The sequence below is a fragment of the Tenebrio molitor genome, chromosome 3 (genome assembly GCF_963966145.1).
Source record: "Tenebrio molitor chromosome 3, icTenMoli1.1, whole genome shotgun sequence".
Lineage (NCBI taxonomy): Eukaryota > Metazoa > Arthropoda > Insecta > Coleoptera > Tenebrionidae > Tenebrio > Tenebrio molitor.
The window spans coordinates 30,152,755-30,166,721 of NC_091048.1; the positions used below are offsets into that span (position 1 = coordinate 30,152,755).

The 13,967-nt window shown below is 39.3% G+C and overlaps 1 protein-coding gene across 1 annotated transcript in view; it reads right to left on the reverse strand.

Moving 5' to 3' along the window:
- LOC138126262 (octopamine receptor beta-2R-like) overlaps window positions 1–13,757 on the reverse strand; it is a 29,679-nt gene extending 15,922 nt beyond the window's left edge. The window contains exons 1-2 of the mRNA XM_069041978.1: window positions 13,635–13,757; window positions 1,148–2,212 (exon numbers count right to left, since the gene is read on the reverse strand). Of these exons, the coding sequence (XP_068898079.1) occupies window positions 1,148–2,141 (994 nt within the window). The 5' untranslated portion in view covers window positions 2,142–2,212; window positions 13,635–13,757. The remainder of the gene's footprint in view (window positions 1–1,147; window positions 2,213–13,634) is intronic.
- Window positions 13,758–13,967: the final 210 nt, after the last annotated feature.

Consider the following 13,967-nt stretch of genomic DNA (forward strand, 5'->3'; position numbering starts at 1 on the left):
CAGTCAGAGGAATAACCTTGAATTGCGAAATGAATCTCCATAAGAAAATACGCGAGATTTTGTGTCAGAACATCTATCACTTAGCGAGAAATTAGCCATTTACAACTGTTACAAGGAAATCGCTGCCTTACATTTTTGATATGGTTAGGATATCTTTTGTTTGTCACCGAAGAAAGTGTTGGAGAAGGACGCAAGTCCCAGTTTGGGTTTTTCGTTTTTGGTCGTCATCTGGTTAGATCGAGCGGAATTTGATGACGGAGAGTCGGCTCCGACGGGAATGTCCATCGATTAAATTCTTCTATTAAAAATACGTCCTCGGATTGGAATTCTAGGAGATATTGATTTATGGCTTGCAGTCTTCTAAAGTTGATCAGCCGGTATTAAACGAAATTGGTTTCTTTCAGACGGAAGCACTTCGAGACGGAAAAGCATCCCGAATAAATTACACCATGTCGATGTTCCCAAGTTATCTGGCGAAAATGGAAAGTTCCCGTGGAAAAACTATCGCGTGCGGGAGTCAACTCCGGTCGCGTTTTTACTTTTAATGAAAAGCTCCGGTCGAATAATAAGTCGAAACGAGATCGATCGAGGAGAACGCCAGCATCCAAATGGAAGTTAATAAAAACATGAAGTTGAACTGAAAGCCGAACTAACGACATCAGAAAACTGATCCAAAGCTCTCAATTAAAGCGATTGAAAGCAAGAATTTCTATTCGTCAAAGTCTCGCTTCACTTTAATCGCGTAAAAGTTCAAAGCTGCAATCGTTCTTCGTTAAATTCTGAAGGGAAAGGCGATATTACCGGAGCCGATGCACCCATAAATTTACTTCGTAAACGGCTGGATATGCAAAGGTTCGAGCAACGCGTTCCTTATCGTTATGTCTAATGGAGTTTTACTCCGGCAAGGGATCATGGAAGATCTATTTGTGCAACAGGAGCATAATGAGAACGCGGTTTTTGTCGGTTTCAAATTGGCGTCATCGAATTTCCCGACCATGGGAAATCAGATTCGTTATTTTTACTCCCGTAACAAGATAAAAAAAGGTCACTGCAACTTAAGAGTTTATTGTTCAACAACAGGAACTGGACTCGTTACAGAAGTAAAAGTTTCAAATTGGTTTGTCCAAATCGATAAGAAACTACTCACCGTTCATGTTGAGTTCCGTGGCTGCTTTGCTGTTGTCTCTGCTGTTCATCGCCGTGTTAAACTCCGTGGTGGTGGTACCGTACGAAACAGCCGACCCTGAACTGGTACTCCTCCTCCCGTTGATCTGTCCCACTGTGGTCAACTCGCCGTCCGAGGGATGCAGGTAGTGGTCGCCGTACCTGTCCCTGTAGGAGGTCCTGTGCTGGTGGATCGAGTTGAGAATGATGTTGGACGAAGTCCTGGAGAGAGCTTTCCGCTGCCTGATCGCCTCTTTGTATATCCTGCAGTACATGGTGACCATCACCACTCCCGGAATCCAGAAGCTGATGGAGCTGCTGATCAGGGCGTAGTACTGGTTGACGACGAACTTGCACACGTTGGGGTACTTCTCTCTGAAGACGATGTGGTCGTCGGTGGTGTACCAGCCCAAGAAAATGGGCGTGAAGCTGATCAGCGCCGGCAGCAGCCACACGTTGGCCAGCATGAAGGACACCGTCTTGTGCGTCATGGTGATGGGGTACTCCAGCGGTCTGACTATGGCGTAGTACCGGTCGACGCTGATGCAGCACAAGTGGAGGATCGACGCCGTGGAGAAGTACACGTCGAGGGAGTTCCACACGTCGCACATGAACGACCCGAAGAGCCACTTCCCCCCGGTCATCTCGACGCTGGCGTTGAAAGTCATCGCGCACAGAGCCACCAACATGTCGGCCATCGCCAGGCTGACGACGTAGTAGTTGGTGATCACTCGCAGCTTCCTGTGTCGGTGGACGCTAATTATCACCAGAGCGTTGCCCAGGACGGCACTCACGATTATCGTTCCGAAAATAAACCCTTTCAGGATGAGCACCAGCAGCTCGGTCCAGTGCTGGTGGGGGTTGCCTATGGTGGCCACGTTCGTCTCGTTGGAGGTGCCATTCTGGATCAAGCTCGGGAGGTTGGTCGATGTTGCCGTTAATGTTGCTGAGAACGAAGCCATTGCGTTCACTATCATCGTTTCGTCGTCTGAGGCTCGACCGCTGTCAGACACCAGGTTCTCTCATGCTCGCTCCGGGGGCTCCGCACCTACAACAACCCCCATTTTACTGCGTCGCGCCACTTTCAACTCCTTTAATCCGACTCAAAAATTAAAAACTAAATTACGCGACTCGAGCTCGCGACCATTATGATACACTCGTTTGGAGCTTAACAGCGTGTCATTTAAGCGTTTGGAGTTTTTCTGCTCGCATTTGTGCTCTCTCTGTGCCCTAACTCAGTTTTGAACGCGACGGGAATTACATTTCGCGACGGAATTGCTTCGAGAAAATGTTTTAAATAAAATTTACTTTAATTGCTACACTAACTTTGGTAATTGTAACGTACTAAACGAAGACGAAGGTAGTGAGTTTGTTAAGGCGAGTTTTTGGAACGGCGGAGTCATAACGGGACCGACGTATTTCATCTCTAATCTCAGTTTTCAATGTTCGTGAGCTCTCCGCCGGTGTCTTGGCTTTTGTGTTCAATTCAAATGAACTGTTTCGCTTTGCGTTTTCACTCAGACTGCTATCTACTCGCGCTTACAAAGAATCGAGCACAATTTTTAAATTATATAAGAATGGCGGAGGCGCCGGCCGGAGATCAAAGATTTTTAGATATTTTTAGAACTCGACGAAGCGGTGGTTACAACTGAAAAATTTCCCTCACTAGAAAACTGTTTTTGAAAATCTATTCCTAGACAACAACGCGGGGCAAATCTTACCAAAAAAATGGAAATGCTTGATGCAATCTATTTTTTGAATTTACTTAATTTTGATACAAAATATAGGGAGTAATGATGCGTAGAATCACTGTTTCTCTCCCCGGAGTGTCTGTTTTAATTATAAATATTTGAAGTCTTACGAAGAATGCAAAGATATTTCGTTTAATTTCTTGACAAAGAATGGTGAATGCGCCGGGATAATCATGAAAGTATCACGCTGATTTAATTAATTACAACAGATTTGAAAACTTTTCAACGAAATTCCTTGGAGCAAATTTTAATTGACTTAAATTAATTCAAAAATATTTACTTTCGGAAATGAATTACAATGCTGTAGATATGAATTTTCTTGAAAACAAATTCAAGATGTCTTATCTATTGTTAAAACGAAGAAATGTCAGTTGAAATATTTTTATTTTGAAAAATATTAAAGATAAAAAGAATTTTTTTGAAAATTTGACATCAAAGTTGACAAAAAAAAAAAATTAACAAACATGTTTTATGTGATGAAAGATGAGAGTATAGTCCATTCAAAAATCAAAAAACCACCACCTATTGCTTTAGGTTGGTAAAATTTAAAAAACCCTAGGTAGTTATTTTTTCTTACTATGTTGGGAACTATAAATTATTATGACATTTATTTATTTGATTCAAATCAAATTCAATTTCGTTCAAATTGTTTTATTATTGCTCAGCACGTTTCATTTACCTATTTATTAATTATTATTATTTTTACTTAAAGATGCCCAGAATAGAATTCACACGAACCACCGAAAAATTTGATTAATTTGACACTTAATAAACACTTAACCTCAAAATTACAACTCTCACCAAATTTTACACTAGACAGCATTGCCGATAGTAATTATCGAAGAAAATGCGACGTTGGTGGTTTTTTGATTTTTGAATTGACTTTAGATAAAGTATTATAAATATCGCGCGTTCAAATGAAATCCTGGGTTGGGAAGGCGTTGGAAACCGTCAATTGTTGTGCTTTTTTACAGCGTTCATTAATCGGAGCATTATGTTGACAGCTAACCTAAAATTTAGAGCCAAAAAAATATATATTTTTTTCTTTCTGTGCAATGTTGTACATTAAAAAGAGAATAACTTAACGATTCCTCTTCTCGAAGCAAATATCTAAGGGCACCCTTTGCTGAAAACATGTTCAATTATGTCCCGATTAAACAAATGTCATTCGTGTCAAACCGCGGGAAATTCAAACTTTACACAGTTCTAAACGGTTTACTTTTTCCAACGCCTGCTCAGCCCAGGATTTCATTTGAACGCGCGATAGTATTTTCTTTTTATTTTACACTGTAATTTTAAATCACTTGAATAATGAATAAAAGTGCTAGAAGGTGCAAAGAGAATTCTTTTGGCTTTGGGAGATGATGCGATGAAAATCTGATTTTTATAACTCTCGAACTTCAAAATGAAATTTTGATAATCAGATTTCATTCGAATTTTCTTGAAACATATTTTTTAAGTTCAGAAAATTGTTTTAACTGTTATGTGGTTTGTACCAATAATTAAAAAAAAAATTAAGTTAAATCGTTACGTTGGTGAAAATAGGAAATGCGTCGGGAAAGGATACATAACAAAATAATTTAATTAATTACAGCAATTTAGAAAATTTACATATAGTGTATTCACGATGAATGTCGATAAGGGGTGGCTGTGATTTATTTTTATCATGTTGGATAAAGTGATCCAATTTTATATTTTTTTCTGTCAGAAATATTAATTTCATTAAAAATCCTGTTTTTAGTCAAATATTATTTAATGTGATTTAACTCGAAATCGGTTCAAGTTGGCAACGATGACGTTTCCGTCACATAATTTAACCTTGATTGAAATCAACCAAACTTAACACGAAAGCTATAAATTTTTTTAGGGAATTTTATTTGTTCTGGAATTACTACCAACAATGTTACCAAATGTCATAATAACCATCTCTTATCCACATACATCGTGAATAGACTATACTTTTATATCATGCGTTCAAATGAAAACCTGAATTGGAGTAGGCGCTGATAAAAGGAAACTATTTAGAACAGCATAAAGTTTGAATTTCCCGCCGTTTGACTCGAATGACATTTGTTTATGTTTAATTGCCACATAATTAATTAAAAATGTTTGTTTTTAGCGAAGGGTGCTCTAAGATATTTGCTTCGAGAACAAGAATCGTTAGTTATTCTATTTTTAATGTGAAACATTGCAAGGAAAGAAAATGAAAACAAAGATTTTTTCTTTTGTAAATTTCAGGTTAGCTTTAATTACAACTGTCAATTTACACTTTAAAAAAGCAAAACAATTGACGGTTTCCAACGCCTTCCCAGTCCAGGATTTGAACGCCCGATATTTATTTACCTTTAACCGTCAAAAATTTTTTAAAAAATGATGTGTCACTGGTTTAATAACTTAATAACTAGGAGTTATAAATACAAAAAATGTGTTTTTACTTGTCTTAAGCTACATTTTTTAAGCTCCAAGGAAGTTTTTTTATGATCAGAATTTTATTTACTGTTATCTGATGTCTAAAAACATCGTCAAAAATGTTTAATTTTGGAATGGTGGATGCGCCGGAATAATTATCAAAGTATCCAAGTTATTTAATTAATTACAATAGATTTGAAACTTTCGGATGAAATTCCTTAGAGCAAATCTTAATCGACCCATTAAATAAACTCAACGTTCCACAATTGGTAATCACGAGATAAATGCGAAGCCATTTTAACAATGTATTAAAACGATTGCGACGGGTTTTGTACGAAGGAAAAATTCGTAATTTTGAGGTAGAAACCGCGCCTGTGTCGGCTTTCGCTTTGTTCCCTCTGATTTTATTCCGTGTAGATTTTTTTACTAAAGTAAAAGAGTTCGGACCAGATGTATTCGTGTTTTTTAAGTTTTTCAAATTGTCATTTCCATTTTGTGCGGCGCGTAAAACGAGAAGCACAGACATAAATTAAAAGCCGGTCATAACTCGTGCAGCTGACAAGGTAAAGCAATGCGGACATGTTTACGTTAAGTAGATTACAAACATTTTTAATCGTCCGAAAAGAGTTATTTTTAAATTATCATCGTGGCAAAATTCGGTCTGGTTCTCGTCCAACTTTTAACAAGGTACAAAGAGACCATTAATTACGCCATGAAATAATTACGTTCTTAATTACAGAAAATGTACACCATTGAGCAAGTTTGTCTGGATGAGGTTGGAAGTTTTTCGCGGAGTTCAAACAGGTCGTTTGTGAAATGTGCGAAGTTGCACCGCCATTATATTGCACTCGGACAAAAGAAGTTGTCTGAGCGAAATCAGAAGTGATTATGCGGTCGTGTTTGAAAGTTTAATTGTTTGATTAAAGCGAGAAGACTCGACTAATTAATTCAAAAGCAATTAAGAAAGTCGATTTGAGCTTTCACGTCGGATTCCGGGAGCGGTCGAGCTTTCAAGCGCCGGACCGCACCGATATCGATGCATTTCGATATTAATTGGTCCGGGGACATAAATCAGCCCGGAAACGTCCACCTTGCCCCGCAAAAAAGTGACGGCGTGCCAGTTGGCCCGGAACTTTCCGGGGAACGGAGCGGAACAAAAGCCATTTAGCCTCATGCTGAAACTTTATGCAATTCGTTTTGCATGTTTTATTTTGGGAGGGCGTCCCCGCGAGACGCCAAATCTTGTTATCCAAAACAACGGTGAAGTTTTAACGCGTCTTCGGGGGCCGAAAAATTTCAAGATGACACGCCGAAAAACCGGTTTTAATTAAGCCGAAGTGGACGTTTGCAAGTGACGGTTCCACCGCGCTCGTCAATGTTTCAGGGGTTGTTGCGCTGCTTGGAAAAGTTTGCTGGGCGAAGTGATATCAAGGCGATTCATTTTGCTCCAAGGCGGTAAATTACGACGAGATGCGTTGTTGGGTTGTCTAAGTGAACAAAATAGGTATCGAGTGAGTGTCGGAATCGATTGGAGAGTTTCGGGAATTGCTGGATTGTTCGACTGGAACCAAAACAATTAATTTCCGGGGTATTATGTTGATGAGCATGAATCTAGCGACGCGAGTTGCTGAGGGATGAAGTTGCGGCCCGAGGGACTTACGGACTTTTCGAACAGAAAGCCAAAATTTGTCACTTAGAGCAGGAGTCATTGCGGCACACGAGGATTCGTCAACGAGGGGAGTTGTCTATTTCCAGACGGAATATTCCCATTGCGTTAATATCAAAACGATTCCTTTTGTTCATTTCTTGACTTAACACATCTTCAAATACTTCCTACAGTTTTTATTTCTTGAAATAAATAATCCTTCTTGCATCTCCATTTTCTTGACGCTTTTAAAATGTTCATTATTATTCTTGATGGCACTAGTGAGGAAAAAATATTTTCTCACTAGTGAGCAAAGTATTAATGTTTTGCGATTTGTCGATAGAAGGCGCCAAATATGTTTTACGGAAAGTTTTTTAATCTGTTTTCAAAATACTTTATGAATATTAATAACTAAAGCTTGTCTTATTTTTGGCTTATTTAAATTTTTAACCTGTTATGTATTTAGATTTCAATTGACGAAAAACCGTGAATTATGCTTGGGGTAAACTTCTGGAAAAATGTGTTGGTATCACTGATTAAACTAAAATCAGTAAACCAATTACAAACACGCAAAGCCTAACAACATAACCTCTTTTGTTTGAAATTTTGTTGATCCAAGTTTTGTTGTGAAAAACTGTTTTCGTGAGTTTCCTGTTGGGCTAATTTTGTAGAAGTTTCAGTGATTTTAACAGTTATGAAAAATAGTGATGCAGATAGATAATAATAGGTATGTACAGTTTACGTTAATACAGGGTGCGTCCTAAAAAACGCCGCAAGCCAAATCTCCGTTATTTATGACTCGATTTAAATAAAACAAAAGCTGGAATAAATCATTTTAAAAACACTATAGGCACGATGTAGATAAAAAAAAATTCAAAAAGTCATTCAAGGTCAGATAATAGTCAACTTTATTTTTTCAAATAGCTTGGTATATTTTTTTATTCTGATTTTGAAAGAGATTATTTTTCTGAATCCAACGATATGCCACATGTTAGAATAAATAAACAAATAAAATAGCATTATTAGAAAATTTTTTGTTCGAAAAAAATCACGTATACTATGGAAAACAATCCTAAACGCAATACATACTTATTACATGTTCTGTCATATTATTTTTTTTTTTATCTTCAGAAAGTATTGTTATTGCATTTAGGATTGTTTTCCATAGTATATCTGATTTTTTTGAAGAAAAAATTTCCAATAATGCTAGTTTATTTATTTATTTTCGCGGTTACTGTTAAATGCATTCTAACATGTGGCATATCATTGCTATTTGAAAAAAAAAGTTGATATTCATCTGACCTTGAATGACTTTTTGAAAAAAAAATTAGTCTATATTGTGCTTATAGTGTTTTTAAATTAATTTACTACAGTTTTTGTTTTATTTAAATCGAGCCATAAATAACGGAAATATGGCTTGCGGCGTTTTTTAGGACGCACCCTGTATAACCTCATTTTTTACTCTTGTCATGTTTTTGTCATTTTGATTTATTTACAAAAAAAAAATAGTGATTTGCGGCATAATAAGGGGTAGGAAGCAGATAAAAGCGATGATTTAAATACACTTACTGCAATTAACCCAAAATTCAAAAAGTAACAAAAAAATACTGCCCGAAATTTCGATTCCGCGACTCTATTTTATGATCATGGAAAAAATCAGATTCAACACGCATGAGCAAACGTACATTTAATCACTCGTACGGTTGGAGTCCTCGCCTTCGGCTCAGACGCCCAACTTCCATACTCGTGATTAAATCCTTTATATTTTTTGCTCACTGTTCTTAAAATATTCCATTTATTCTGGAATTCTTCTCGAAAGCCCTCAAACTACCATGTTATAATTTTTTTGTAAAGCAAAAACTCTATTTTGTACAACAGTTTTCTTTTTCAGATAATTTTCTTTTTCCCATCTCTCAACAATCCTACACATCCCGAATTGAAACATTTCGTTTATATTTAGACACAGTTTTAGGAAAGCTTTCACGGATCTGACCCCACAACATTTAAACAATCCTTTTCTGCCCCATTGTCCTGATAAATTCGCGCCGGTCCAGCGACCACCGATAAACCGCCTCTTTTTCCCATTAAAACCCGATCGAAAAATATTTCACCCCGATAGGGAAACAATTTCAATACGTTCCCAATTAAGTCGAACGATCAAACCTGTGCGTTATCTCTTGGCACGCATTTTCACGCACCAGATTGCATTTGTATCGAGGAGACCGGAGCCAGGCTCGGTGCATCTGGAAAAAACTCCGGAATCTTTCATGAGACTCCGGTGACAATGACGCAGGTTGGAGCTATTAAATAATGAAAGAGGCGCGTCGGGTCAGGATTATTTTTAGAGAGGCGGTTATTGTCATTTTTTTATCAATATTTCAGCAGTTGGAGATATCGACGCGAAAACTTTTCGCTCGGACATGAATTTTAACAAAGGGGTGTCTATTGATCCCCTCACCTCGTGGACGTTTAGCCGAGACAAAAGTGGTGTGTGTTGTGTTTTTTTGCGAACGTGTGGACGTGTATACATATTTTCCGACGATTTTCCGCGGCGACATTCATTGCGGGGGGATAAAAGGTGCATTGTTCCATATCGGCATTGTGTTCGAAGGCTTACAGTTTATAACACCTAAACCCCAACAAAACATTATTTTATCAGTTAATTGGGACGGGCGAGAGTGGAGAGAATCCGTTTTTGGGTCGATCACGTCGCGATAAATATCCTTACGGGGTTATTTTAAGGAGCTGTTTATCAATGAAATTATCTGGAAGACAGAAATAGGCGGTCAATCGATCAGGCCGACTTTTTACAAGACGCGACCAAAATAAAACAGTTTTTAGACGAGCTGCGGCGGGTAATAAACTTGAAGGATTGCATTAGGGGAAATCCTGGAAGAAATAAATAAATGGAAAATGTAACAAAGAAAATGAAATAGGTGGGCTTTGTGGCGCGAGCCGACTCGGGCTCCAGAAAGGATTTCAATTTAATTCAGAAAGTATCCTACTTATTGTTGCACCCACATAAAGGTCTCGATTTTTTTCCACCCTCCCGTCATTAGTCCGCTGACCCTCCGACCAATCCTTTGTCTCCCGAATCGTTTCGCGTATTTTTGGTACCGATTTGAGTGCAGTCACACTCGACTTGCAGACACGCTACATTACCGACACAGGCGTAAAAGTGGGCTCAGTCGATGTGAAATATCGCTCGGTGCTTCCCCTCCGAATAGTTCTTTCGGCTCAGCGCCAATAAACCGGTAATTTATAAAATATTTACGCCAAAATATCGACTCGCAGTTAGTCGGGAACCGGCAAATTGCAGATTTCTCTCCGTCTTGTCAGGATAGAAGTGCTCCTAAATAATGCAAACGGCGTCAGGATGATTGATCGGACGAAAACAATTGTTTTGACTTTGAACCGGCATCAAATTTTCACGCGAGTGACGGCCAGAGGTGCGAATTGCACATTTGACAGATCGACTCGAACGAAAAATCAATCACGGACGAGATTCGCCAAGGTTGAAATGTGGTCGATTTCAACCGTTAAATCGACGACATGAATTCATTGCTGGATTTTAATACGAAACTGAACCCGAAGGCGCGAAAAGTCAAAGCGGAGCCAGATTCGTCGCGGTTGAAATACGGTTGACCGAAAACGTTATATCAACGGCGAATATTAGCCCCACATTGACCAGATTTTTACTTGAAATTAGAAATGAAGGTGTGGGAGACGTTTTGTACCAAACACGCCATTTTACAAACAATGGGAAGAAATTGGTTTTAAATAACGCTAAAACAACGTTGGTGTTTTAGCTTAGTTAGGTAGTCAGAATCGCGTATTGACGGAATTTTGATTCATAATTGCAAATAAAGCAAGAGATTCATGAAGGTTGAAATACGGTTGACTGAAACCGTTAAATCAACGGTAAGAATTAATGGCTTGCTAATGAAATTTTAATTCAAATTGGAAGAATCAATCAAGAGCCAGATTCAGCATGGTTGAAATAAGGTTGAGCGGAATTATTAAATCAACGATGAGAATTATTCGCGTTTTAAGAAAATCTTTATTCGTAGTTGCAATCAGAGATAAGAAAAATGAGTGAAGAGCGAGATTCGCCACGGTTGAAATATGGTTGACTGGAACCATTAAGTCAACGGTGACAATTAGTAGCATTTTAATAAAATATTGTGCAATGAAGAGCTTAGATAACAATTCAGATCAAATGTGTCATTTTGTAAATCGTGGGAAGAAAATGGTTTTAAAATCCGATAAAACGACCTTTGGTATTTTCACTAATCCGGCACCGCGGTGCTCGCTCAGTTAATCAGAATCGCCTGTTAACTGAATTTTAATTTGTAATTGGCAACAAAAACGCGAAAAATCAATCAGAGGCGAGATTCGCCGCGGTTGAAATGAGATTGAGCGAAACCCTTAAATCAACAACTGGAATTAGTCCAGTTTTTTATCTGAAATTGCAAATAAAGATCTGAGCGGTGTTTTATACCAAACATTCCAGTTTCTAAATTATGGGGCAAGAATGGTTTTAAAAGACGATAAAACAACGTTTACTGTTTTCACTTATTTGAGATCGTGGTGCTCGGACAATGCAAATTGTGGATCGAGAAGGTACTGGCAGTGTAAATATTGTGAATCAATTGGACAATAAGCGTTTCTTTGGAGGGAAACCAATAAATTCCAGTTGGGTTTGTCCACGCGGACATAACTTTTGGCGGTTGCGGCTCAGCCATGCCCAATCAATAATCGCTTAAAATTTTAAACGCAAACGTCGATGTTTCTGTAGAAGTGCACACAAACTGCATCAATCTGTGGCAGGATTCATTGAAAATTTCATACAACGCTCGCGTCCGAATCGATCGTCCACAACGTACGTCGCTAATTAAAAAGTTGAAAGCAACACCAGGTCATCAACTCGATCCGTCCCTGTCCTGACAATCTCGACACATAAAATATCAATACACCGCGTCCGTGCCAAGCTTTTATTTATTTACACAATGAAACCTGATCGAAATCGATGCTTTCCAACTAAATTACAGGAGACGTTTCGATTCTGACAAACTGAAACTTTTGTTTGCGTCCAGCCAGTCGATCAAATCTAATGGAGATTAATTCAATTGTAGCATTTACGCTGGAGGTTTGTTTGTCGTGTTAGTGACCGATGCGGTGAAATCAATCGCGTCGCGAAAACGTATACGCTAACGTCACATCAACGCCTGTCCAGTCTCAACCAGTTCGCGACCGAGATTGTGACGTATACTCGACGTATCAAGACTACTCATTTACAACCGCGTTTGCTTGACCGGTTCGAGCGTCGATTGAAGGTTTGGCTCACGTGACCGGCTCGATACCATCGAATCGGTGATGTAACCCAATCGTGACGTCCCAATGACGTGCCACGCTGCATAAGTCATGATGGTGCGCCGCCCCCACGAAAAAATTCTTGACCTAAACGCGCTTAAAATTTGATGTCGGGTTAACAGATTGGAAGGATCGGATGTGTCAACAGGAGGACGTCTGTTCGCTCCCTCCGGTGGCCAAGACGGAAATTAAACACGTATGTCTGGTAACGACGTTAACGTCTCCTTATTCGAACGGTTTCGCCGAGCCAGAGCTTTTTATTTATGTGGAGGACGTATATAATAACATGAAGGCACGTCGGAGTCGTGTTTTGTTCGGAGTAAGAAACTCCTCGGCCGGAATTAATGGGGCCTGAGGGATGTTGCGTTTTTATTTATTATTGTTATTCGCCGGTTTATGGCCCCCGCAAGATTTTCGGGGGTGGCGCGACCCTCTTAATTTATTTTTCGATTAATTAAGTGGACGGACGATCAGTCAGCGCCGTCGAAGAAAAACCACCAAGGCCTAAAAGCCGGGACGAGACACGAGACTCATAATTAACCCCGCAACAATGCCCTAACGAATTCGTATTGTTGTCAAAACAGTAATCTTGAGAGTCAGAGGCGTGTTTGCCGTTTTAATGCTTCGGGACGTTTAGATGGCTGCAGAGAGACGATCTTTGTTTGTTTGCAACTGTAGACATGGGGGTGGGTTTTCAAAAAAATCCCCACATGCGACAGCTGTTCGTGCAATTGCAAAATTAAATTCAAAACGAAAACTCATTTTGTTATAATTGCGATTTCTGTTTTTGTTTCATTTTTATAATGAAGATGTTCCGATTCTTTTGTAATTTGGAAAGTGGCTCCTCATCTGGAGCAAATAAAAAGTCGAGCTGTAATCTTTTTTTATGGGTCAATTCGCCCCCGATGGCGCCCAGGTATTATGACAGGAGTCATCCAGGCCGAAATCGCTCCGTAAAAGAAGATTACGCAATTTCGAAAAAAAATTTAATCTGGCCAAGTGGAGAAAAAGACGTCGTCAAAGCGTCCGGATTTTAATCAAATTTGTTGGTCGATTGCATCGTGTTTGAAGCTGCATAATGGGCCGCCGCGAAATAATAAAAATCTCGCCTTTTTATCATGTCTTAAACGGGGATTAGTCGGCTGGAACTCCATTTCCGTAATGAAAATACGAAAGAAACGAATTTAATTCGGGGTCTTGTGTAAAGTTAAACAGTTTTTGGTATTTCCGGGGACGGGCCGCCCCCGAGTTACTCAATTTTGTGATATTTTGCTGCCTGAAAGTTTACTTACTCGTCTCAAAGGGGTGCACTCGAGTTGAGGGTAAAAAACGGTTGCGTAACTCCCGACCAACAAGTCTTTCATTGAGCGGTGAACGGGCCGAGGAGCGCGTAATCACGAGACCTTGGCGTCCGTAGACAGACTGGATGGCGTCCCGGCGCTCAACCCCCTAACGTCGAGACGCTTGCGCTATCTACAAAACCATGGATTTCCATATCAAAACTCTTAAATTACGAGGGCCCCGAGTTCGCGGATAATACCGGGGGAGGAAATGAAAATCAACTCGACTGGTTAATATTAAATGTTAATTATCCCCATACCGGAACTGTTAGGTTTGTGTGTCCG